We start from the raw sequence: 26,077 nt of genomic DNA on the forward strand, positions 1-26,077 counted from the left end.
TGGCATTTACTGCCGTGACGCCCGCTCAATCTTAATCCTCGGGCTGTAGAAAACGAAAGGTGTCGGAATTAATCTGATTCTGTCCAGGAAATTGCTCTGTTCACCTTTTAACACCGGTGCATTGTCCGTTGGATGAACAGATGGACGATAGGACAGATGGAGATGATTCATTTTTATCTTGAACGTGCTTGTATGTCATGTTTGTGACTCACTCCTCCGTGTCCTTCGGTAGTAAGCACAATTTGCTAAATGACCAAGTGAGTTACTAAAATAGACCAGTTTGACGACAGCTGCATTGGAAATTGCAGGACATACCGTATTTTCCGCACTATAAAGTGCACCAGATTATAAAGCGCATTATATTAAAACGACAGTAAGAGCTAGGGCTGCATAACAAATACATTTAAATTAAAATTATGTATTTTTTTTAGTATTATGACATCTAAATTCACCACTAAAATCAATGAATTAATTCATAAATGCTTACTGTACTGTCCTCACGCCAACGTATCCCCTTTTTGCAAACTACAGACGCTGCCAACGAGATTCCGGTCGATCATTCCTAAGTTGCTTCAGTGCTATATTTTGTATGTTTAAGGCTTGTATAATTAACATGTATTGTTTTGTACTAAAATATAAACATTTCATAAAATGATATGCTCTATACTGTAAAGATAAATAAAGTTGAGTTTAACTTACTATTGGAAGATGAGCTTCAAGAGTTAGGCGACTTCCTCCTCCTTGGTAGAAAGTGGCCCAAAAAAAGCGATCCAACCATTTTCTCGACCGCATCAGGCTTTCTTATTCCACTTTCATTTCAAAAGAAACGTCTTGCCTCTTCTTTACACTTTACACCAACCATAGTGAATGGATGCATGATATATTAAACAATAAAAAATGTCAAAGTTCTTAGCGCTTGAGATACAGTATGGAATGTTTACACGCGAACTAGGAAGAGGAAGCAGATTTCTTCTTCAGGGTGGATGCTAGGTGACCTCTCACAGCGCCACACGGCGGAAAGAAGCACTACAGCCCTGTCCTGTAATTGGAAAAAGGTGCACACAATACAAAATCGAACTTACAGCGATGTCCGGATATTTTTCGACATCCCGGAAAAAATATTCATATCTACCCTTTTACGTAAGTTGAATGGTCGTTAATAGGGGAGCGTCTGTAGACAGCTAGTGAACAACGTCCCGAATACAAGACTCCTTTATTTACTTATTTTGCGTGTGTACTAAACTATTAACATATCAGGGATGCTGGGTGCTTAAGGGTTGTCTGTTTGGTTTTGGATGATGTGGATCCCGAGCTCAGAGTTTGCTCTATGTCGTTGAAACGGTCTTAAGAGAATGGCTGTTCAAATCCCAACAAGTCGTGTCCCTAGGCAATATTGCCTCTACAAACCCAAAGCCAAAAAGTTCAAAAAAACACATACACAAGATTGGCTAAAGAAAGATAAAGCTTTTAAATCTCAGGACAAACACAGGCATCATCTGAACAAACCGGAATAAACCCGTCAGTTTGTCAGGCTTTATATTGCATTTCTTACACTGACGTGGAGCAAGCGACAAAAAATATGACACCTTATGTCACTAATATATCTTGTTTTTAGGTTATTTTTCTTGTTTTCTGTACAAATGAACTTGCGCGGACGTCGGTGGTTGTCAAGGAAAAGCATCCGTTGCCAGACAAGAGCGTGACTCTTTGGCTTTTTATCGGGCAGGCGAGAGGCGCCAGACAGGAGGTGATAGTGATAGAAGGAAGCAGACGGATGATGCAAAATGAAAGGTGAATGAAAAAAAGGTGTGAAATAAGAAAAGCAGAGCTAGCCCGGATTTGTCGAGACTAAGAAAAGATTGCAAAGCGTGCGATAAATACCAAGTGGGCTGCGTCTCGGTGGAAATTGAAACAGTGCCTATTATACGCAATCAAGCAGCTTGACTATCTTGCTCAGGGTGTGAGAGGAAAGTGTGAAAATCAACTGGGCTTGTGGGATGATGTTTTTTTTTTTTAAAGGTAAGAAAAAAAGGACTTGTGATATCAACCGATGAGATTCAGAAGAAACAAGCTCATTATTTTGCTTGATTGCAAAAGCCGACAAAATGGGTTTTTATAACAACATCGATACTGTTTTTGTGTAACTACCGGAATGTGATTGCACGTTGCACAATTTATATTTATTTATATAGGCCTGTTTTTTGAAATCTCTCCGGAGTACGTGTAGCGGGAAAAGCCAATCTATGAAAAAAAAAAACACTTAAAAAACAAAAACAAATAACTATTGTTCAAATTTGGAATGAACATTATATATATATATATATATATATATATATATATATATATATATATATATATATATATATATATATATATATATATATATATATATATATATATATATATAGAGGGGCAGCACGGCGGCGCAGTGGTTAGCGCTTGTGCGGCACAGTTCATGTCATGGGAACCTGTCATGGGTTCAAATCCAGCTCCAGACTTCCTGTGCAGAGTTTGTATGTTCTCCCCGTGTTTGCGTGGGTTTCCTCCGGGCACTCCGGTTTCCTCCCACGTTCCAAAAACATGCATTTCAGGTGAATTGGCCGGTCCAAATTGTCCCTAGGTGTCACTGAGCAAATGAGTTGTCTGTCCCCGTGTGCCCTGCGATTGGCTGGCAACCAGTTGAGGGTGTCCCCTGCCCACTGCCCGATGATTGCTGGGATGGGCTCCAGCACCCCCGCGACCCTACTGAGGAGAAGCGGTGTAGCTAATGAGATGAGATGAGATGATATATATATATATATATGTAGATTGTAACAATCAACAGTTTGAACACCAAAATGAACAATGATAAAATTGTAAATGGACAACTGAAACTTCATTAAGCACTTGTGATATTGATCCCTTTTATCGATGTTCACTATGTTTTGCGTACAGACTCTCCCCTACTTACGAACTTTCGACTTACGCAAAACGGTAGATGCGAACATTTTTGTCGGGATGTCGAAAAATATCCGGACATTGCTTTAAGTTAGATTTCGTATTGTGTGCACCTTTTTCAGAGTACAGGACATTACTGTAGTGCTTCTTTCCGCCGCTACCAGCGTGTGGCGCTGTGAGAGGTCACCCAGCATCCACCCTGAAGAAGAAATCCAGATTCCTCTTCCGAGCTCGTGTGTAAACATACTACTGTATACAGTATCTCCAGCGCGCTAAGAACTTTGACATTTTGATTGTTTAATATCTCGTGCATCCATTCAATATGGTTGGTATAAAGTGTAAAGAAGAGACGAGCCGTTTCTTTTGAAACAAAAGTGGAATAAGAAAGCTTGATGCGGTTGAAAAAATGGTTGGATCGCTTTATATCATTACCTTTTTACCACTTTCTACCATGGAGGAGGAAGTCGTCTAACTCTTGAAACTCATCTTCAAAAAGTAAGTTAAACTCAATTCTTTTTATCTTTATAGAGCATACTATTTTATGTAAGGTTTATGTTTTAGTACAAAACAATACAGGTTACTTATACAAGCCTTAAAGATACTTATATAAACCTTAAACATACATTCCATACAAATTATAGCACTGAAGCAACTTACGAATAAATTCAACTTACGAACTATCGTCTAGAACCTCGTCCAGAATCTCCTTTCTAAGTAGGGCAGCGTCTGTATTGTGTGCAATAAATATTTGTGTTTATTTGTTTTGTTTGTTTCAATTGTTTTTTTTGTCAAGTCATGTTTATTTATTTTATTTGTAAACTTGGTCTTAAATTTGATTTCAAAAGGCTTTTAAAAAGTCTTGAAATTAACTTTCTTTCGTGTGATAACTAGTGCAGGATTTGTTTGAACAGCTAAAAAAAAAATAAAACCCATTGCAAGAATTCACTCAAAAGTTAGGGGAGGTTAGTCTGTCTACTGAATAAACTAAACGGTCGCCTTTTTCTAACTTTTTTCCATCTTCCCAACATTGCAAAAATTCACCCTATGCTGTCTCAGTCGGATGCGGGGATTATAATTCATGCGTTTGTTACCTCCCGTCTCGATTACTGTAATGCACTACTCACCGGTCTCCCGAAGTCCAAAATCAAGAGCCTTCAGCTAGTACAAAATTCTGCTGCAAGGCTTTTAACTAGAAAGTTTGACCACATTTCCCCTATTTTAGCTAACCTGCATTGGCTCCCTGTTAGCTTAAGATGTGATTTTAAGGTTCTGTTGGTAGTATACAAAATCATGCATGGACTTGCTCCTTCATATATTTCAGATTTAATTTCCCCCCCATGTTCCAGTCCGGAGCTTTCGCTCTGAAAATGCTGGTCTACTCGAGATCCCAAGAGCCAAGAAGAGACCTGCAGGTTCCAGAGCGTTCTCCATTCGGGCCCCGGTGCTGTGGAACGCTCTTCCCCTTCGATTCGATCTGCAACCTCAGTGGAAATGTTTGAATCCAAGCTTAAAAGACACTTGTATTCTATAGCATATAAATAACCTATATTTTATGTTGACAATATCAGGGGATGGTGTCATAATAGTCTCTAATAATAGTTTGCAGTAATCTGTGGTCTGTGCAGCTTTGTGATTAAGGGCTATACAGGTAAACATGACTTGACTTGACTTGACTTCATAATCTTAGCGCTAACGATTTGTTTTTCGGTACAGATTGGTGCAGGTTTGAAAAGAATCCGTTTTTCTTTCTCTCTAAAAGTATTTTTTCCCTTACAAAAGAATCACAAAAAAAGCATTCCCGCGCATTGTACCGCAGAACAATGCCTCCGAATGCAGCCAGCCACAATTAAAGTTGTTTTCCACTTTGCCATTGTAGCCTCCATCTGTCTTCTCGACCGCTTTTGTGCTCGACGGCGGCGCTACGTTGCGCACTAATTACGGATTTTTCTAGCATCTACTTAGCCGTAATGACTGTCATCAAGTCCTCGTATCGGAGCTTGGCTTTGAAATCCAGAGCCCTCGCGCGCTCTCGGCGACCGTGTTTTTGCGGCTTGTCGATTAAACAAATCGACGTCCTTGGAGGAGTTGTCCCTCATCTTTCAATTTGACCTCCGCATTTGTGTGAGTAAGCTAGTGGTTGTCTCTTTAGGGCACAAGATTTCTTTTGCATTATTGGCCCACGGCGGCCATCTGCGCACTGTTGGCTCTCGGGGCCAATGGGCCTGAAAATGACTCAATTTCCCCAACTGCCCACCGGGGGAGCTCCGAGGTTGTAACCCCGGAGCACAGAAGCAAACGCTCCTAATTGTGAGGATACAAATCAAATTGTTTTGTGGCTAGGAGTTCACCGCACACAAAAAACACACAAACTAAATCTACAACAAACCAGGAAGTAGTATACAGTGGTCCTTCTACATACGAGCCACAGGGTTTGTACAGGTGCTTGAAATCCTTGAAAACGCCTAAATTTCAATGTTGTGTTATCAAGGATTAAAAAGTGCTTGTAAATGCTTGAAAATGTTGCCATGTTTCACAACACGTCTGCTTAAAAATGACGCCAACACTGCTCTCTGGTGCCTTTGCGATTGCATTTCTTCCCTCAGGCTTCACAGCAGTTAGCATTAGTTTCAATGACATTGTCCTATAAAGCGCCATTGGATGTGTGCATGCTACACCTAAACAGGACACTGTGAAATATCTATTGGTGCAAGGATTACGTACTGTATCAACTATGGGCATTGATTATTGGCCATGCAAATAAAAAAACTTAAGTACCGTTTCCCAATGGTAAATTGTAATAGAAAAAAACTTCCTGCACCTGAAAATTTAAGTTACACACAGTATTACCAAAATATTCACACCACGTATTGTTCAGTTCCACAAATAAATTTGCAATATAATAATAATAATAATAATAATAATTTCCTTTGTATTGTCATTCTTTGTAACAATGTACACAGAACGAAATGTCGACACACCTGACCCGTTGTAGCGAGCCGATGCAGCCGCAGCCAACAGAGGGCGCCGCCATTTTACCAATTAGGTATGACTCGGCCGAGGCGCGAACCAGCGACCTCCCAGTCTGAAAGCGGACACACTACCATCTAGGCTACTGAGCTGGTTATACATGAGATTAAAAATCTCATATGTAAATTAGATATATTTGCAGATCTGCAAAATACATTTTTCAAACCAGATTTCTTATTTTAATGGTAGTGGAGAAATTCAAAACTTGGCTTTAAAAGACCTTCAAAAATGCTTGAATTTTGCAATGAAAAGGGAATATGAACCCTGGGACTACTCTATCCATCCATCCATCCATTATCTCCACTGCTTATCCTCAGTAGCGTCGCGGGGGTGCTGGAGCCCATCCCAGCTATCTTCGGGCAGTGGGCAGGGGAAACCCTGAACTGGTTGCCAGCCAGTCGCAGGGAGCTACTCTAGTTACAAGATATTAGATATACAAGAACAATTCTTGGACGATATAATAAGAGAAAATCCAAGTTACGAGTGCTCGAGACTGCTCACAACTCGGATCACCTGAAAAAGTTGAAAGTAGAATAGTTTTAGTTCTATGAGTCTTTGTAAGGTATTTCCCACTGCACCTATTTGTTTTTTTCTCACTTTTAGCAACACCGTTCCGGTACACGCAACATATGAGGTCGAACGAAAGGGAGTGGACTTAAGAGTGTGCTCATCATTGCAGTCTTTTGTTATTGTGCCATGAAAATGGAAAAGTAAGAGAAGGTCTGTTTCAAATACAGTTTTAACACCAACGCAAACCTCCAAAAATGAAGGGAATGCGTATAAGGAATGCACACAATTGATAAAGTAACTCTCTGAGGCTGCAATTCTGACTTTAACCCAAGAGATGGTGGCAGAGAGTAACCTACTTTTAAATTTCGGACACCACATTTAAGTTACAGTAACCAGCTCAGTAGCCTAGATGGTAAGGCGCCTGCTTTGAGACTGGGAGGTCGCTGGTTCGCGCCTCGGCCGAGTCATACCTAAGACTTATAACATTGGTAAAAATGGCGGCGCCCTCTGTTGGCTGCGGCTGCATCGGCTCGCTACAACGGGTCAGGTGTATCGACATTTCGTTCTGTGTACATTGTTACAAAGAATGACAATACAAAGAAAATTATTATTATTATTATTATTATTTAATATTGATTGCCAAGTAAGTGATCAACAGTCTGGTGCTACCACACGCCTCTACTACTATGCATACTCCTCTGTTGGCAACTGCTGACTTATTCCATCATACGTGCTCATAATAAACTCACTTTTTCCCTGTTAATAGCGGCTCATTTATCCTATTGCAGTACTTTAATGTTCAATTACTCTTTGAATGGGTTTTAAGTGATCAAGATCATGTGTTTTATAGCTATTTAGGGTTAACTTGGATGATTTTGGTAGGCCGGGAATGGATTAGATAGATAGCTAGCTAGATATATTGATAGATAGATACTTTTTCCAGCAGTATCCTTTTGTTGTTTATTAACAGATTAACAGGATGGGCTCGGGGTGCTGTGTTGTATAGTTTAGCAACAGCGGAGTGGGTGACGTCACACGCTAGGCCAAAAGTTCAACGTCCCTGCAGCAGATGGAATCTTTGTGCCCAGGGTTACACCACCTCGTGTGCACGTCGATAGCAAGTCCACCTCCTCTCCGCTTCCCGCAGGCTTTTGTGTCTCTGTCTGCCCTAACAGCGCTGAAGCCGGGTAGCTCCACGCTAGTGTCCGGGATGCTAGACGTGAGCCAGGTTTCTGTAAAACACAGCAAACTGCACTCCCTGCACGCTTTGATGTTTTTCACCAGCACGGCCAGTTTGTGGGTCTTATTTGGTAGAAATGAAATGAGATTTTACATTTACCACGATTACGGACGGTACCGAAGGCTTATAACGCCGCTAGCCGCTTAGCCTTCATCTTAGCTCCGGCTCTGCATCCACGATAGGGCCCCCTCATCCCGCCGACACGAGAATTCTTCAGGGCAAGGAGTTGAATCCTCAAATAAATGCATTTCTGTGCGTTAAAACCCATAACGATAGGATAGAAAGTAATCCAAAGTGTAGTTGTCAAACGGAACGAAAAACACAAAAGATAGACGCAGACACTTAAAATGATAAATCACAAAAAGAGCGAAATAACACGGAGCTGCTGGAAAGGCTGCTGATTAATTGGTTTTCAGTCATTTCTCATGGGTAAAATGTGTTGGGGACATGAGGACTTATAGATACGAGCTACAGTACACCTGGGAACAAATTAATCTTGTACGTAGAGGGGCCAATGTATAACAAACTTTAATGTTCTTCCTCACAGTCTGTGCCCAATTTGAGGGGTGGTGAGTCCCAATTGTAAGGTCTGCCTAGCTAATTAGCAGGGTCGGCCTCCTAGAAAGCCTCAAAATATGGTCCTGTTAGGTGCAATTGACCTGCAGGCCGTGAGTTTGAGATCACTGCTTTAAACATTTTGTGATTGAGCTTCCATTGAGTTCAGGTCATGTTTTCCATCCAAGCAGACATCCTCCGTGGGTTCCATATATCGATAGAGCTTATGTTGGTTAGTTCCTCCGCAGTGGCGCAAAGACCTGACTCCTGGCCTCGCAGTCAATCCCGAGACTTCAGTGATTGACACTCCATGTTGTTTGTGTGTGAGCAAGGAAAGAGTATATCTATGATTTTAATGATTCTCTGCGGTTTTCAGGGTTAACTCATGTGCTTGAAGTCCTTGAAAATGCCTGAATTTCAATGTTGTGTTTTTAAGGTTTGAAAAGTGACAGCTATGTTTGTGGATTTGCAAAATACAGACACTGCCCTACTTACGAACGAGACCGTTCCTAAGTTGAATTTCTTCGTAACTTGCTTCAGTGCTATATTTTGTATGTTTGAGGTTTATATAAGTATGTTTAAGGCTTGTATAAGTAACCTGTATTGTTTTGTACTAATATATAAACATTTCATCATATAATATGTTCTATAAAGTTGAGTTTAACTTACTTTTGGAAGATGGGCTTCAAGAGGTCCTCCTCCGTGGTAAAAAGTGGCCAAAAAAAGCAATCCAACCATTTTCTCAACCGCATCAAGCTTTCTTATTCCGCTTTCATTTCAAAAGAAACTGCTCGCCTCTACTTTACACTTTACAGCAACCGTATTGAATGGACGCACGTGATATTAAAGAATAGAAACGTCAACGTTTTTAGCGCACTAGAGATGCAAAATATGTAGTACTGTATGTTTACACACAAACTAGGAAGAGGAAACCGGATTTCTTCTTCGAGGTGGATGCTGGGTGAGCTCTCACAGCGCCACACGACAGTAGCGACGGAAAGAAGCACTACAGTAATCACCTGTACTCAGAAAAAAGGTGCACACAATACAAAATCCAACTTACAGCAATGTCCGGATATTTTTCGACATCCCGAAAAAAATTAGACAAAGAACGGCTCTTTTTAGTCAGATAGCCGAAAGAGCCGCTTCTCGAAAAATAAACAGAAACTATCACGCCAATATTGACGACGTCACACAGGTAAATTAGTTCACGTAGCTACGTAGTCTAACTGTGCAGGCGGTAATTTAAGTCAATCACACTTTTCTCTTTATATTTGAATGTGTTCATGATAAATAATAATGCCCCTTGCCGCCTCTCTAGTCACCCATTATTCTTTTTTTTTCTAGGAGGTAGGATGGTTTCAGGAGCTAGATGGTTTTAAGTATTTGGGATCATATGTGGCAGCAGGTGGTGGTTTGCAGGAGGATGTATGGTGCATGGCATTGGATGTGCTGAACGGATTGTTTAAGTGTAGAGGTCTGCAAATGGATGCAAAACGTGGATTATATGAAGGTGTGGTAGTACCAACAGTGATCGCTCAGACATGTTGGGTTTGAGAGACAATGAGCGTAATAAGTGAAATGTCTTTAAAATGAGATGTTTGTGTAGTATGTGTGGAGTGTCGCGACAGGATATGTAAAGGAATGAAGAAGTAAGGAGAAGAACTGGTGCGGTGAGAACGCTTGCTAGAATTGTTGATGAACATTTCTTAAGATGGTTTTGGCATATGGGAAGAATTGATGAGGGCGGTTTGACTAAAAGAGTATGTAGCCATGAACATGTGGGAAATAGAATAAGTTCAAAGTCCTAATATGGTTGGATGGATGGAGTGAAACATGCTCTGGATGTGAGGTTTTTTAATTTAATGGATGCAAGAGTATGTGCAAGGGATTGATGTGAATGGCGATGGATAGTTATGAATGACTGATATCGGCGCATATGATAAAAGGGGGGAAACCAGTGTATGCTGCCGGGTCTCACTGTTGACTAAGGGTTGCATGGCACAGCACCTCACCCCTCGTTGTGCTGTTGGCCTGATGTTCGGTGGACGTTTGGGAAAAGCGAACGGGAATGAATATTTGGTGAATATAAGTGTGTTTTTAAATCTAGCCACCTGCCACTAGGGGGATATGGCTTTCGTATATTGATTGATTGATTTTTTTCTATAATTCATTAATTTGAGCAGGTTTCTTTCGGATTAGCATTTCATTAGGATTATAATAACAAGGCAAAACTCGTAGAAGTCAGTGTTGTTGTTGTTTTTTTTTTTTTTTTTTAAATTTATTTTGTATCCAAAATAATCTGTGTTCATATATCCAATAAAACAATGTTAAATCTTTTTTTTAATTGTATATTTAATTTAATTCCACTGAGTCATCCAGAATCTGCAGGTGGGAGGTGGAGATGTTTCCAATCTCGTCCCTGTAGCAGACATCTTGCGCAGAAGCGGGAAGTATAGTCTAGGACTTGACAGATGAGATGCCGCTGTCTGACTGCCTCTGGTAGTCATAGCGAGAAAAGGGGCCCTTTAGAACGGCTCCGGTATGCCGGACATCAATGGTTTCTTCCACAGCGATGTCCATTCAATACGTGGACTGAGCAATTAGGGAAAAAAACACTGGACCGTGTGTACAGTAAGATCAAACATCTAGTTGGATCCGCCCATCTTTGTCTGTCCCTCACCCCCTCATACACCCCCCCTCCGGAGGAAAACAAAGCCTATACAACAAGGACAGTACAAACATCTTCTTTGTTCCTTTATCTCTTTGTTTTCCTTATATCCTCACTGTAAAATGTGGAACTGGAGTGCCACGTCCAATTTCGTTGTCACATTATATCCCATGTTGTAACAATGACAATAAATGTATATTTTATTCGATTCTATATATTATTTTCTGGTCCGAAAAATAATTTTTTTGATTAACGTTAAAGTGAATGGTTGTCTTGACCTGGTGTGATTGACTGGAGACCAGTACAGAATGTAGTCTAGTTTTAAGCACCCAATTCAGCTGGGACCGGTTGCAGCCCCCCTGCGACCCTGAACCAAATGGAAAATGTCTGTTATTGGACAGTGACGTTAGATAGACTGAGAGTGTGTGCTGGAATTTATTACAACATTTATCTTTTATGAGAGTGTGATTCGGTGTTCGTTGGATTATGGTCCGAGTACATGTGGTTCATTTAAGAGAGTGGTTTTCAACTGGTCTGACTTCTGAACCCACCGTCACACCAGAATTCCAAATTTTAACACAAATCAAGAAATAAATTACACCTCTCATGTATTGAATGCAAGGATTGTGCAGTGTAAACCAGAGATATCTTTTTTAAACAAAATGGGCAGTCAAACCAAAAAGACCTAAAGTATTAATACTTCCTTTAATGGTCAATTAGCTGCATTTTTAAAGGCACAGTGTGTAATATTTGACCACTGTATCGTGTCATGCAACTGAAAACGGGCACTACCAAGCACAAGGAAGGATATAAACTACGTAGACTCCAAGGGACCACCACACTGTACCATTTTTCTATTCATTTTGTCTTACCTTTCACGAGTTTTTGGTTCTTGGGGCTACCCTTAGCAGCAAGATGGCGGACAATCAAAAAAAAAGAATAAATATGGAAAAGAGGGGAAAAACTAAAATCAAGAAGGAAAAAAAAGATTAAAAAAATAACACAAGAAAAATAATCCAGAAACAAAGAAAGAAATAAGGTTTTTGGGGGCACTATTAATTAAAGAATTGGGTTTTTTAACTACTGACTAAATAATACACATTTTCCCTTCAATGAAATCCAATGAATCTTCTAAATAATAAAATGCATCTATTAAATAATCTTCGCTGCATCAATGTTTGGCCATGCTCGACATGTGTAAACAAACTTTATTGGTATTTATCTGCTGTGTAAAATGGGCGGTGTCGACCTGCATTTGTATATATCGCCATCTACTGTTAAGGAGTGTAAAAGAACCTCAGTTCTTTTTATTCTTTTTTTTTTCTTAGCATTATTTTGTCAAGACCACTGAAAACGGGTCAACGACCCACTTTTGGGTCCGACACCCCAGTTGAGAAACACTGTAGAACAGGGGTCGTAAACTTTTTTGCCCCAAAGACCAATAAAAGCACAATATATTTTGATTTCTTGAGAGGCGAACACAATATATTTTAATACAAAATTAAAAAAAAACAATCAAACCCGCTTTCCAGACCAAAGCTAATTCTTCAGCACATTTTATTTCACTGTGTGGTGTTGGATGGTTTGATCAAATCTATGAAATACTTGTAATGCCGGAGCCTGTGTTCCATATCAATGTAAATATCCTACTTAAAAAATAGTCACCCTCCCGCAGTTACTTGAGAGTTGTGGCTCAATTTGACTATAATTTTGTCTTGAATAATGGTTTCAAAACAACGTGCAAGCAAAGTTCTTTCGTAAAAATGTCACAAAATACTGCAAATGAGAATACCAACGTATATACCTTAAGTGTTGACAGTGCTGGGAAAGAAGTGCGCGCCTACTGTCCTGTTCATAGGACAATCAAATTGCTCTGGCTGCTTTGCTAGAGCTTGTGGGTAAAAATTTGATTTGGGTTAAAAATTGTTTTGTAGCTTTTCATCACAAAGTGTCTGAACATAGATTGTTTAATGAGCTTCATTATAAAGGATTATTTAGCGATTTACAGCCATCTTGACCATAAGTCCCATGTATACAGACACTCCCCTACTTATGAACGAGAGTAAGTTGAATTTGTTTGTAAGTTGCATAGTATGTTATTTTGTATATTTCAGATGGAATGCATGTTTAAGGTCTATATACATACGCTTAAGGCTTGTATATGTAGCCTGTATTGTTTTTTACGGCAAAATAAACATTTCATACAATAATATGCTCTAAAAAGATAAATAAAGTGAAGTTTAACTTACTTTTGGAAGATGGGCTTCAAGAGTTATTTCCCCCTCCATGTTAGAAAGTGGCCAAAAAAAAGTGATCCAACCATTTTCTCAACCGCATCAATCTTTCTTATTCCACTTTCATTTCAAAAGAAACGGCTCGCCTCTTCTTTACACTTTACACCAACCATATTGAATGGATGCACAAGATATCAAACAATAAAAATGTCAAAGTTCTTAGTGCGCTGGACATACAGTACAGTATGTTTACACGCGAACTGGGACCGTGACAAGGAAGCCGGATTTCTTCTTTGGTGTGGATGCTTGGTGGCATCTCACAGCGCCACACGCCAGTAGTGGCAGAAAGAAGCACTACAGTAATGTCCTGTACTCTGAAAAAGGCACACAAAACAAAATCTAACTTACAGCAATGTCCAGATAGAGTCCGTAACTCGAATGTTCGTAAGTAGGGGAGCGTCTGCACCTGGCCGGACCCCATGTCCAGTAGTAACGTCTCGACTCGTATGTGTATCAATCGGTGTTGCCATTATAAATATATATATAACAATTGCATAGTTCATACGTACTCATGAAAAGAGCTATAAATGGATAACCAGGCATCAGTTTTCGAACCCTGCTGCAAGCTAGCGCTCCAAGTTGTTTTGGTGTTTTGTCTACTCTTTGACATTGTGCCTTGTTTAAGTCCCGCCGCTGACTCCTTCCAGGCAGAGATCCTCGGATAAGAATCCCGGTTTCTCCCCAAAATATGTTTGCCTCTTTAATAGCTGTTGTCTGACAGAAAAGAGAAGAAAACATTGAAATAAGTCTCTATTGTATTGCGGAGCTGTGACTATGAATCCATCCATCTTCCACCAGGTTTTTCCTTTTTCTTTTTATATTCCACACCCCATCTGTCTTTTTCAAGCAATTTAATGGCTTTAGGGATTTAGTGTCACTCGGAGTGGAAAATCTCCGGAAATTTCCATGCGACGATAAACTGAGGCTAGTGATGGGCGTAACGGTCCGTTTAAATGAACTGAATCATTACAATACGTGTTTTAAAAAAGGGCTCGGTTTGTTAGATATATGCGTGTGAATGTTCGAGGAGAAGGAATACGTTTACATGCAGGGGATAACTCGTTTGAAACCAGAATTTTGGTCGGATTTGGGTATTTGTTAGACCGCATAAAACCAAATTGTCAGGACCAGAAAAGAGACAGGACCCACTTGCGTTTCTCACAAGTTTTTTTGGAAGAAAGGGAGAGGGTAGTGCCCACGATCTGGTGATTACTGGAGGCGGGAAGCAGGTCACTCTGAAGGCGGAAGTGGATCTTCCGTGGCGAGCGATGGCGGTGTTGGGAACGGGAAAACGGGGCAGGAGAGCAAAAACGTGGTCGGGGTCGTAAGCGAGTCGTAAGCCAGGAAAGGAGAGTAGACGTGGTCGGGACAAAAAGGTCAAAAGCCGGGACGGGAGAGTAGACGTGGTCAAAATCCAAAATGGGTCAAAGCCGGGGGACAGACGGGAGCAAAAACAGTTGGGAGTCAGGGTCAAAAAAGGGTTGCCTAGTGTTAACTGAGGTTCGCAGACGGACTGACAACAGGGGACAGATAGGAGTGGGTTTACATAGGGACAGGGAGCCAATCAGAGTCCGAGGCAGTTGGCGCTAAAGGAACGAGCACAGGTGATTCCCATCGGTAATCATGACACAAATAATACTCTTGGATTTTTAATGACTGTAAACATTGGCTGTCTGTTCAAGCTTCCTTGATTTCTTGTATTCTGGGGCATCGTTTAGCAACAGATTCCTTCTGAAATCAACTAATCTTTTCCACCGATTTAATTATTGTTGTTAATATACTGATTAAAAGGGATCACCACAAACCTGTCTTTTTTCATTTTCTCCTTTTATACTCCTTTTTTTTCTTAACTTCTTAATACAACATCATCATTCGTAATATAATGCATCAAAGCAAGTGAGCCGTTTTTAATGAGTTGAGCCGAAAAAGCCAGTTCTCTAAAAAGAAACGGACTTTCACTACACAACTCGAACTGGAGATCGGCGTGCAGACGAAAACTCGAACCTCGAGACCAAAACTACGATGGCGGATCTGCCTCACGAAAAGTTTGGAGTGCGGGAAATCTTTGTTAAAAAATGATAATGACAATTTCGTGTCAAAAAAGTTGGGTCCCGGGGACGCACGTTGATTTGATACGATGCGTCCCCGGCAAAAATAATGCGTCTAGGACGCAGGGACGCGAGCAAACGGAAACACTGTATGTGCCATTGTTTTTTTGTGAAAATGAAGTGTATAAACATTTGTCGGAACTATTACAAGATATAGCTATTGTACACATCATATAAACACTTACTTACACAAAGTTATGACTTTTCCATGGATGGAGATGGATTTAGTTTTTTTGTCTTTTATTAGCATATTTGGTATTGGAGTAATCCAAAAGTAATTGAAAGTAATACAGTTAAAGTAACCCTACCCAACCCTGGTTCTTTTCAACAAAACATTACGATACCAACCGGAGATGATTTGGAACCATGTCGCCGAACCTCACAAAAACGCTACTTGACCGTTCCAAAATCAAAGCATACGAATTGATTCGTGACCGTTCCAGGGCGTCACCGTCCTCAAATCGTCTGTTTTGGCCGCCCACTCATCTGCGTGTCCCCCTCACACGATAGAAAATGGATGAATAAGAGGTCTCAAGTCCCAGTGGTCCACAAAGCCACCACCATTCAAAGTGTACTCAGCCTCGCTGATGTGCAGTTTCTTGATTGCAGCCTTAAGTGTACTAAAAGCTTCCGCAAATAGCTTTGCAGCCATTCGCTCTTCCTCCTCAAGTCCCCGTCACGGGAAAAGGCTCGTCTTTATCGTCATCTTCTTCACAAAAGCCGTTGTTTGCTCTCCGTCCTGGCTTGGCTGAGCACACACGGCTCGGGCCGTCCGTGATGAACGGCGCCGGGCGGTCACGGGGACTATTGAGGGGCAGTTTGCCTCTCACGGCAATTTGAGACGAAGGGTGAAGGGAGGAGAAAGGTGCTTTGCAGCAGTGAATGACTGAATTATTCACGTGATGTGTTCAATGCTATGTGGTTGTTGACACCCATCCATCCATTATCTGCACCGCTTATCCTCAGTAGGGTCGCGGGGGTGCTGGAGCCCATCTCAACTATCTTCGGGCAGTGGGCAGGTGACACTCTGAGCTGGTTGCCAGAGACACAGAGACAGACAACTCATTCGCTCATCCACACCTAGGGACAATTTGGACCGGACAATTAACCTGACATGTATGTTTTGGAATGTGGGAGGAAACCCACACAGGCACGGGAAGAACATGCAAATTCCGCACAGGAATGCTGGTAGCGTCAGAACTGTGCAGCGGAGGCGCTAACCACTCAGCTGCCGTGCCGCCCAATTCCAAAGATAAAGCATACATTTTTAGACATAAAGCTTTAATTTTTAAGCTATTTTACTTCCTAGTCAGGAGTTAAAGCATTAACTTAAGATTTAAAGCTTTAACTTTGACAGCAGTTGTATGCTGCTGCGGGTATTTGTAAAAAGGTGTTCATATTTAAATTCAAATAAACCAAAAATTAAACCCAAAATCAATAGTTTTGCGTTACTTTAACTCCAAGTCCAGAGTTCCATCCATCCCTTATCTGCACCGCTTATCCTCAGTAGGGTCGCGGGAGTGCTGGAGCCCATCCCAGCCATCTTCGGGCAGTGGGCAGGGGACACCCATAACTGGTTTCCATCCAGTTGCAGGGCACACAGGGACAGACAACTCATTCGCTCATCCACACCTAGGCCAATTAACCTGACATGTATGTTTTGGAATGTGGGAGGAAACCCACACAGGCACGGGGAGAACATGCAAATTCCGCACAGGAAGGCTGGTAACTGGGTTTGATCCCATGACCTCAGAACTGTGCAGCGGAGGCGCTACCCGCTCAGCTGCCGTGCCACCCAATTCCAAAGATAAAGCATACATTTTTAGACATAAATCTTTGATTTTTAAGCTACTTTACTTCCTAGTCAGGAGTTAAAGCATTAACTTAAGATTTGAAGCTTTAACTTTGACAGCACTTGTATGCTGCTGCGGGTATTCGTACAAGTACAATGTGTTCATATTTAAATTAAAATAAACCAAGTATCAAACCCAAAATCAATAGTTTTGCGTTACTTTAACTCCAAGTCCAGAGATCCATCCATCCCTTATCTGCACTGCTTATCCTCAGTAGGGTCGCGGGAGTGCTGGAGCCCATCCCAGCCATTTTTTGGGCAGTGGTCAGGGGAAACCCTGAACTGGTTGCCAGCCAGTAGCAGGGCACAGAACCCAATCGCCGATTCACACCTAGGGACAGTTCGGACCAGCCAATTTACATGACATGTATGTTTTTGGAATGTGAGAGGGAACCAGAGTGCCCACGCAAGTGCAGGGACAACATGCAAACTTTGCACAGAAAGGCTGGTAGCTGAATTTGATCCCATGACCTTGCACATTCATACAATATTTGTGTATGTATTCGTGTATTCCGCACCCTTTTTTCACCTAAAAAGAAGTGAAAGCACCGAATCCTAACCACTATGCATTAGTTTCAAAAAGGCATTCCCTTTTGTCTCGTAATTTCACTTATTCATTCACAGTACCAGAGATGAATGTTAGAGAATGGCAAAAGTCTCCCTGAAATGTAGAAATACATGTAAAAAAGGCACAACGAGGGAAACAACTCTTTGGTGTATCTGATGAAGAATCAGAGTTCAATAATATCTTTGGAAATTACATTTTATTTACCTTTTGTGTCATGTGATTGAGCTGGTCTTGTAGAGTACCAGATGGATGCAGAAAGTGGCGGGGAGACTGTGACAGGGGAGTTTTTTTTTTAAATTACCCACAAAGATCGTCACACCCTAAGATTTTTAATTACATCCTTATTTTTTTCATTAATGGCCTCTATCATTTTTTTGGTTAAAGCAGGCAACAAAGCGATGGTAATGATGAAAATATATTTAACTTTGGTCTGACAAGACTGGTTGAGTGGAGTAGCGGGAGGATGAAGAGGAGGAAGGACACTTCCACTTGCGAGGATGTTTTAATCAATTTAACGAGTCGCCTTCATATTTTTTGATGATCTCAAACCCATTTTCTAGGTTATGTTTTTGCTTCTCGCTTTGGAGACATCACTCATAAATGCAGTATAAAGTATTGCGCTTACTGCAAAGTGTTAACAAAGCACACGAGATTTTGAAATGAACGAACAGAGGGAAAGGCATTATGGGAAGGTGTTCAGCCAATAGCATTTCGCCATTTTCATGATGCCATAACGCAAACCACTAGCAGATTAGCATTTTGTATGACATCAATAATTTAGGGCATGCAAAATAATCATATAGTGATGGTTATACCATAAAGAGAGGCCGTAAAAACATCTTTTTCTACACCGTAAATTAAAAATGTCGCAAGTGAGGAACGCCTACTGTATAATGTATTTATACAATCTAATCTATACATGTTTTTTTAATACATAGCGTTGCCAGTTTCCCACAGTTTAGCCGTCGAGCGTCCGCCATTCCCAGCGCCGCACAAATCGCTTTTCGCCACCGGGGGGTTAAGTCGGTTGTCGAGATTATCGCGGCATGCGAATCCTGCCCCTGTTCATTTCCAGCGCGGAGGAATCACAAGGACAGAGCGGAGATGGATCATTTTCTAAGTGTGTTCTCTGCCTCATCCATGGTCGCGGCCATCCAATAATGTCGAGGACGGGATTGCCGATGCCATGGCGACGACCTTTGTGCGTGTTATCCTCGTGGGGATTTTTGCGGGACGAAAAGAACAAAACACACTTGAGGTCATACCGCAGGATGTGATCTTTAGATAGATACAAAGGTATATACTTAGATACATAGTTAGCGATATAAAAAGATTGATGGAAAGAGTGATATACAGTAGAGAGATGGATAGATACTGTAGGTAGACAAAGAGGGATGGATAGAGAAGTAGATATGTAGAGAGACAGACAGACATCGAAATTGATATTGAGAGACAGACAGAAATTGAGATCGATATTGAGAGACAGACTGTTTTCGAGCTAGAGATCAAGAGAAGGACAAATATTGAGATAGATATCGAGAGACAGACAGACATCGAGATAGATATCGAGAGACAGACATCGAGCTAGATATCGAGAGACTGACAGACATTGAGATAGATATCGAGAGATGGACAGACATTGAGCTAGATATCGAGAGACTGACCAACATTGAGCTAGATTTTGAGGGACAGACAGATATCGAGCTAGATATCGAGAGACAGACAAACATTGAGATAGATATCAAGAGACAGACAGACATCAAAGTAGATGTAGAGAAACAGACAAACATTGAGATAGATTTTGAGAGACAGACAGACATCGTGATAGATATCCAGAGACAGACCGACATTGAGCTAGATATTAAAGGGCAGACAGATATAGAGCTAGATATTGAGAGACAGACAGACATCGAGATAGAAATCGAGAGACAGACATCGAAATTTATGTCAAGAGACAAACATTGAGATAGATATTGAGAGACCGAGAGACATCGGGTCAGATATCGAGAGACAGACATATTTAAGCCCTTTGAGACTATTTGTGATTAAGGGCTATACAAATAAAAATGACTTGACTTGACTAGACATCGAGATAGATATCGAGAGACAGACAGACATTGAGCTAGATATCGAGGGACAGACCAACATTGAGCTAGATATTGAGGGACAGACAGATATCGAGCAAAATATTGAGAGACAGACATTGAGATAGATATCGGGAGACAGACAGACATCGAGATAGATATCGGGAGACAGACAGACATTGAGCTAGACATCGAGAGACAGACCGACATCGAGCTAGATATCGAGACGCAGACAGACATCGAGATAGATATCGAGAGACAGACAGACATCGAGATAGATATTCAGAGACAGACATTGAGCTAGACATCGAGAGACAGACCGACATCGAGCTAGATATTGAGGGACAGACAGATATCGAACAAAATATTGAGAGACAGACAGACATTGAGATAGATACTGAGGGACAGGCAGATATCAAACAAAATGTTGAGAGACAGACAGACATTGAGATTCATATCGAGAGACAGACAGACATGGAGCTAGACATCGAGAGACAGACCAACATCGAGATAGATATTAAGGGACAGACAGATATCGAGCAAAATATTGAGAGACAGACAGACATTGAGATAGATATTGAGAGACAGACATACATCGAGATAGATATTCAGAGACAGACAGACATTGAGCTAGACATTGAGAGACAGACCGACATCGAGCTAGATATTGAGGGACAGACAGATATCGGGCAAAATATTGAGAGATAGACAGACATTGAGATAGATATCGAGAGTCAGACAGACATCGAAATAGATGTCGAGAGACAGACAAACATTGACATCGATATTTAGAGACAGACAGACATCGAGACAGACATCGAGAGAGAGACAGACAGACATTGAGATAGTTATCAAGAGACAGACCGACCTTTCATTTTGCCTTATATGAAAATGATTAATCTCATACAGAATTGCCATCGGATTTTCGATAGAAAACCATTTGGACTCCGAGGACAGTGAACGGTTCCTTGTTTTTTGTTAAAAACATTGCAGAATGGGAACATCTCCGACTGTTGTGAACCTCATTTTTTCCATACTAATGCGGTCGCGAGCGGAATAACTTTGCCCGAGGACGCAGTTCGACTTCCCTTCGTACACGAGACCGCAAAACTTTTTGAGACGGGAATCAAAAAGCCGCCGTGCGGCGCGCTCCCTTTCGCCCGGGGACACGATTCGTCAAACTTCAATTCCACATCACTGGTGATTCAATGTTTATTTACGCTTCTGAAAAAGACGGCGTTTATTTTCCCTATTTGCTCTTCTCGTGTCATTTACATACGCACCGGAACACTTTCTGCTAGCCGACAGTTTATAGATAATAAACGTATGACTAAATGCATGTTAGAATATGTATGTACAGTCAACCCTTGTTTATTGCGGTGGTTGCGTTCCAAAAGGAACCCATGATAAGCAAAATATTCGAAAAAACTTTATTTTTTTTAACAATTATAACCCAATCCCCTGCCCACTGCCCGATGATTGCTGGGATGGGCTCCAGCACCCCCGCGACCCTACTGGGGATAAGCGGTGCAGCTAATGAGATGAGATGAGATATTCTCTATCATACAAAGAAACCTAAAACCACCGTTTTTGCTGAATCAGGAATTAGTTTAACAAAGGTTTTGAGTTTTTCCTCTCCCTCATGTAGGTTTTAGATCAGGGGGTTGTCATAATAGTCTGTGGTCTGTGCAGGCCTTTGAGACTCCTTGTGATTAAGGGCGTCACAGATAAACACGAATTGACTCCATAATGCATGATAAAAATCAGTGAAGCAGTAAGACAGTGAAAGATGAACCGCATTATAGCAAGGGATTGCTGTAATCATTAATTCTTATGTATAGTATTATTAATTTCTATTATTATTTTTTTATCAATACAACAAACCTAGATACTAAAAATAAAAATACTAATGGTAGTTAGAATTTGATCAAAATATAAGCCACACATTTTACATGATAATTTGTTGAAATGTTAGCTAGAAGAAGTTATTTAGGGAATCGGTCTTCTCTAAGCTTTGACTTCAACCCATTGTCCTTTTATCCTTTTCAGATGTTATTTAAAATATGGACTCTGTGTAATATTGAACCCTAGATGCCACTTTATTTTGTTTTGCAACTGAGAATGAGTGCTATAAAGTACAAGGAAGAATACAAGGTTTTGTCATGAACCAGAACAGGATCAGGACCCAAACGTGTGACGTTCTCACACAAGCTTTTTATTTTACGGGAAATGGGGAGTCATGCACATTAGGCAGTGGTTTGGCGTGGAAAGACAGGAAGCCAGAGACCGACGAGATCGATTCCAATTGCCTGAGTTGTTATCGGACGGATGGGGTCGATACCGGACAGGACGGGACAGACAGGATAGATAATGAAACAGGATATCAAAAATATACAGGACAAACTAGACGGGACCGAAAACTGGAGAAAATAATAAACAGGACAAAAATAGACGGAAACTAAACTGAAAACCGATATTAAACAGGACCAAATAAACGGGAACAATACTGTACAGGAAATACCAACAGGGACTCGAGTCGAAACCCACATCTTGCAGGTCAGCAGTTCGTTGACAGACTGACAAAGTAAGAGAGAGCGCACTGAGCTTAAAAAGACTGAAAGCCAATCTGTTCATGAGCCGCAGCTGGCGCCACACGGGCGGGGCCAATTGGGCGCCATGGCAACCGTGACAGGTTTTTGGTTTTCGGGGGTACCTGTGTCGTTTGTTGCAAAATAGCCGACAGTTTATAGACAAGGGAATAAAAAATGTTTGTGTGTTTGCACAGAATGACGAGCAACCACAACAATTTTCTTGTTCAATCCACAGCAACAAAGACAACAGACACTAAGCTTGATTGACACATGCGGGAGAGGCTGCACTTGTACTTTCCCTCCGATTTGCTCAATTTATACAGTAAATGTGAGAAGTACTCAATGAGTAAATATATGATAACTATGTCAAATTATTTGCATTTTTAACCTGAATTCCAGTAATCTACTCTTGCCCATGTGTTGTTTCCTCATCCATGACCCTTTTTTCATCTGTCTTTCCAGAGGGCATCCATAACATGACCATGGAGTCCAATTCCATATCCATGCCCATGTCGGACCCAAACGCCTGGGCTACTGCCATGAACAACCTGGGGATGCCACCAATGGGCATCACAGGACAGCCTCTCATGCCAGGTACGATGACACCACCGTGCACTCATACCAGCGTTTTCCCATACATTCTGCCAGGGTTTAATTAGTCCCATAAACTTGTATTATTAAAAAATGATATTTCAAATATATGAAAATGCAAAGTTAATCTACCGTAAATTCCCGACTATAGAGCGCACCTGATTATAAGCCGCACCCACCACATTTTAAGAGGATAACCGCTTTTGTACTTACACAAGCCGCACCTGTACATAAGCCGCAAGCGCCCTCATTAAAACATGTAACACAATCACAAAATTAACCCAAACCCGACCCGCGATTGTGACTGAATATAAAGTACACAGCCTATAAACCACAGCCGGCAAGATAAATGGAAAATGATACCGGTACTTAAGATTTGATGCAGACCTGCAGAGCATGGGTACCCGTTGAAACTAATCCAAGGATAAAAAATGTATATTTCCAAAGGTAAGGGTAGGAAAAATATATATCCACTATTGTCCGCTGCGTCCACAAACACGTCTCACCTTTACTCCACTTCCCATCAGCCCCTGTTTTTTATTCGCCCGTGGAAAATATATCAGAATAAGTCAATAAAATAAATACATTACAAAAATATACAGTTGCAAATATTATATATTGTTACACATATTTACAAAGAAAGACGGTACACCGAGAGAGTTTTCAAAGCTTTAATAATAATATTATAACTTTCATCCCAAACCGTGCCTGTGAAGGGTAGCAAAACGCTACTAGGAACACGCTCGCAACACAGAAAATTGATCTGTTAAAAAAAATACACGGTACTTGTAGAAATCCCGGTGAACCGTCCTCATTTTCCTCCATATAACTGACGTCATCAAAGTCGTCGTCCCCAGTATGGGAAAGAGACTTTGTCATTTAGACGTCGTCTCACGCTCCCCTATTCAAAAACACTCTAGCTTTTGGTTGTTGCGGTGTTTGTCCTGCCCCGCCTGCGCTGTGATTAAATGCCTGGGTATTTGTGACATTGACAACCGTTGCGTTTTTGCTGTCAGTAAAATAGCCAATTTGGGCGGGGACACAGGTAAGAATATTAAAGAGCATTTTTCATCCCTCGGCTCCAAGAAAAACAAACGTTTTTGCGTCAAGCATTCCACACAGAATTCCTGCCCATAGCATAAAAACACGGTGCTGCCAACGTAAGAAATCAGTAAAATTCATTTGTATCACTTTTGCAGAGACTAGCCCTAAAAGTAGTCAAGAAGTTGCGCGTTACAATAACCTCCTGTAAACCATTGAAGAAGAACCGGCATCCCATTATAGCAGCAATTACAAAATAAGCTGTACTTCTATTTAATACTATAATTTACCAAATCATTGATACAGGTATTACATTCAATGAAATTTAAAACCCATATTGGTGATTTGGTCTGTATACTCGCCGATACGATAGCTTTAAATAGTACATAAGCATCGAAACAGCACTAGGTATTTTCCATCTAACTAGATAATGAGTAGATTTTTTTTTGCATTAAACTCCTGTCTGTTTTTTGAGTATGTCTAGTTTGAGGTGTCGTTACTTTTCGTAACTAGTGTATTTATGATTTAATAGTTTAAAAGGGCAAACATTCATCATACAGATGCTCCCCTGCTTACAAACGAGATTCCGGATGATCGTTCGTAAGTTGAATTTGCTCGAAGTTGCTTCAGTGCTAAATTTTGTATGTTTAAGGTTTATATAAGTATGTTTAAGGCTTGTACAAGTAACCTAAATTGTCTTTTACTTAAAAATAAACATTTCATAAAATAATATGCTCTATAAAGATAAATAAAGTTGAGTTTACTTTTGGAAGATAATCTTCAAGAGGTCTTCCTCCATGGTAGAGTGGCCGAAAAAAAGCGATCCAACCATTTTCTCAACCGCATTAAGTTTTCTTATTCCACTTTCATTTCAAAAGAAATGGCTCGTCTCTTCTTTACACTTTACACCAGCGATATTGAATGGCTGCACGAGATATTAAACAATAAATATGTCAAAATTCTTGGCGCGCAGGAGATACAGGATAGAATGTTTACACACGAACTAGGAAGAGGAAGCGGATTTCTTCTTCGGGGTGGATGCTGAGTGAGTTCTCACAGCACCACACGCCAGTAGTGGCAGAAAGAAGCACTACAGTATTGTCCTTTATTTGGAAAAAGATGAACACAATACAAAATCTGACTTATGGCAATGTCCAGATATTTTTCAACATCCCGGAAAAAAATATTCGTATCTACCGTTTTTCTTAAGTCGAATTGTCGTAAGTAGGGGAGCGTCTGTATATCTAGCTCGTTGATTTTGTATCGTAAAAATGAACTAGATTGATGTGTTTGAATTTAAAATGTACAAAATGGACCCACCTAGACTGTCCACGCACCAGGGTCTAACACAGGGGTGTCAAACTCATTTTAACTCGGGGGCCACACGATAGAACAAACATTCCGTCGGGGGCCGGACTAGTAGATTAAAGAGAAAGAAAAAGAGTGATAAAGAAATAAGAGAAAGAGGGAGGGAAAAGAAGAGAGATGGCGGGACAAAGAAAGAGAGAGAGGGAGAGCGCGTGAGAAACAAAAGAGATAAAAAGAGAAGTCGTGAGAGGGGGGGAAGAAAGGGAGAGGAAGAAAGAAATCCAAAGAGAAATAGAAAGATAGAAGGAGAGAAAAGAGAAAAGAAGGCGCGAAGGGTAGGAAGAGAGAAAGAGAAAAGGAAAAAAATGAAGTTAGAGCAAAATAAGTTAAAAAGACACAGAGAGAGAAAGAGACAAAGAGCAACAAAGGAAGAGAAAAAGAGAGACACAGAGAGTGAAAGAGACAGAGAGTGGGAGAAAATGTGTGGAAGAGAGAGAGAGAGGGAGAGAGAGAGAGAGAGAAATAAATACAAGTACAGTGTCTTTGTGAGAGGCACCTGGCTTTGGCAACATCAAGTTGACATATTTCAACCTGCAGCTTGTTTTTCTCTTGTGTTTCTCCGAGTGTTGTCTCGCGGGCCGGATTCAATCCCTTAGCGGGCCTGATCTGGCCCGCGGTCCGCCCGTTTGTCACCTGCGGT

The 26,077-nt window shown here is 40.9% G+C and overlaps 1 protein-coding gene across 4 annotated transcripts in view; it reads left to right on the forward strand.

Moving 5' to 3' along the window:
- The window catches only part of enox2 (ecto-NOX disulfide-thiol exchanger 2), a 307,278-nt gene that overhangs the window by 184,939 nt on the left and 96,262 nt on the right, over positions 1-26,077 (forward strand). For all 4 annotated transcript variants that reach the window (XM_088343564.1, XM_088343563.1, XM_088343566.1 and 1 more), the window contains one exon: positions 22,900-23,031. In XM_088343564.1, coding sequence (XP_088199690.1) covers positions 22,900-23,031 — 132 coding nt within the window. The remainder of the gene's footprint in view (positions 1-22,899; positions 23,032-26,077) is intronic.

This window comes from Urocampus carinirostris, chromosome 9 (genome assembly GCF_059441175.1).
Source record: "Urocampus carinirostris isolate Australia breed hairy pipefish chromosome 9, RoL_Ucar_1.0, whole genome shotgun sequence".
In the NCBI taxonomy this organism is placed as follows: domain Eukaryota; kingdom Metazoa; phylum Chordata; class Actinopteri; order Syngnathiformes; family Syngnathidae; genus Urocampus; species Urocampus carinirostris.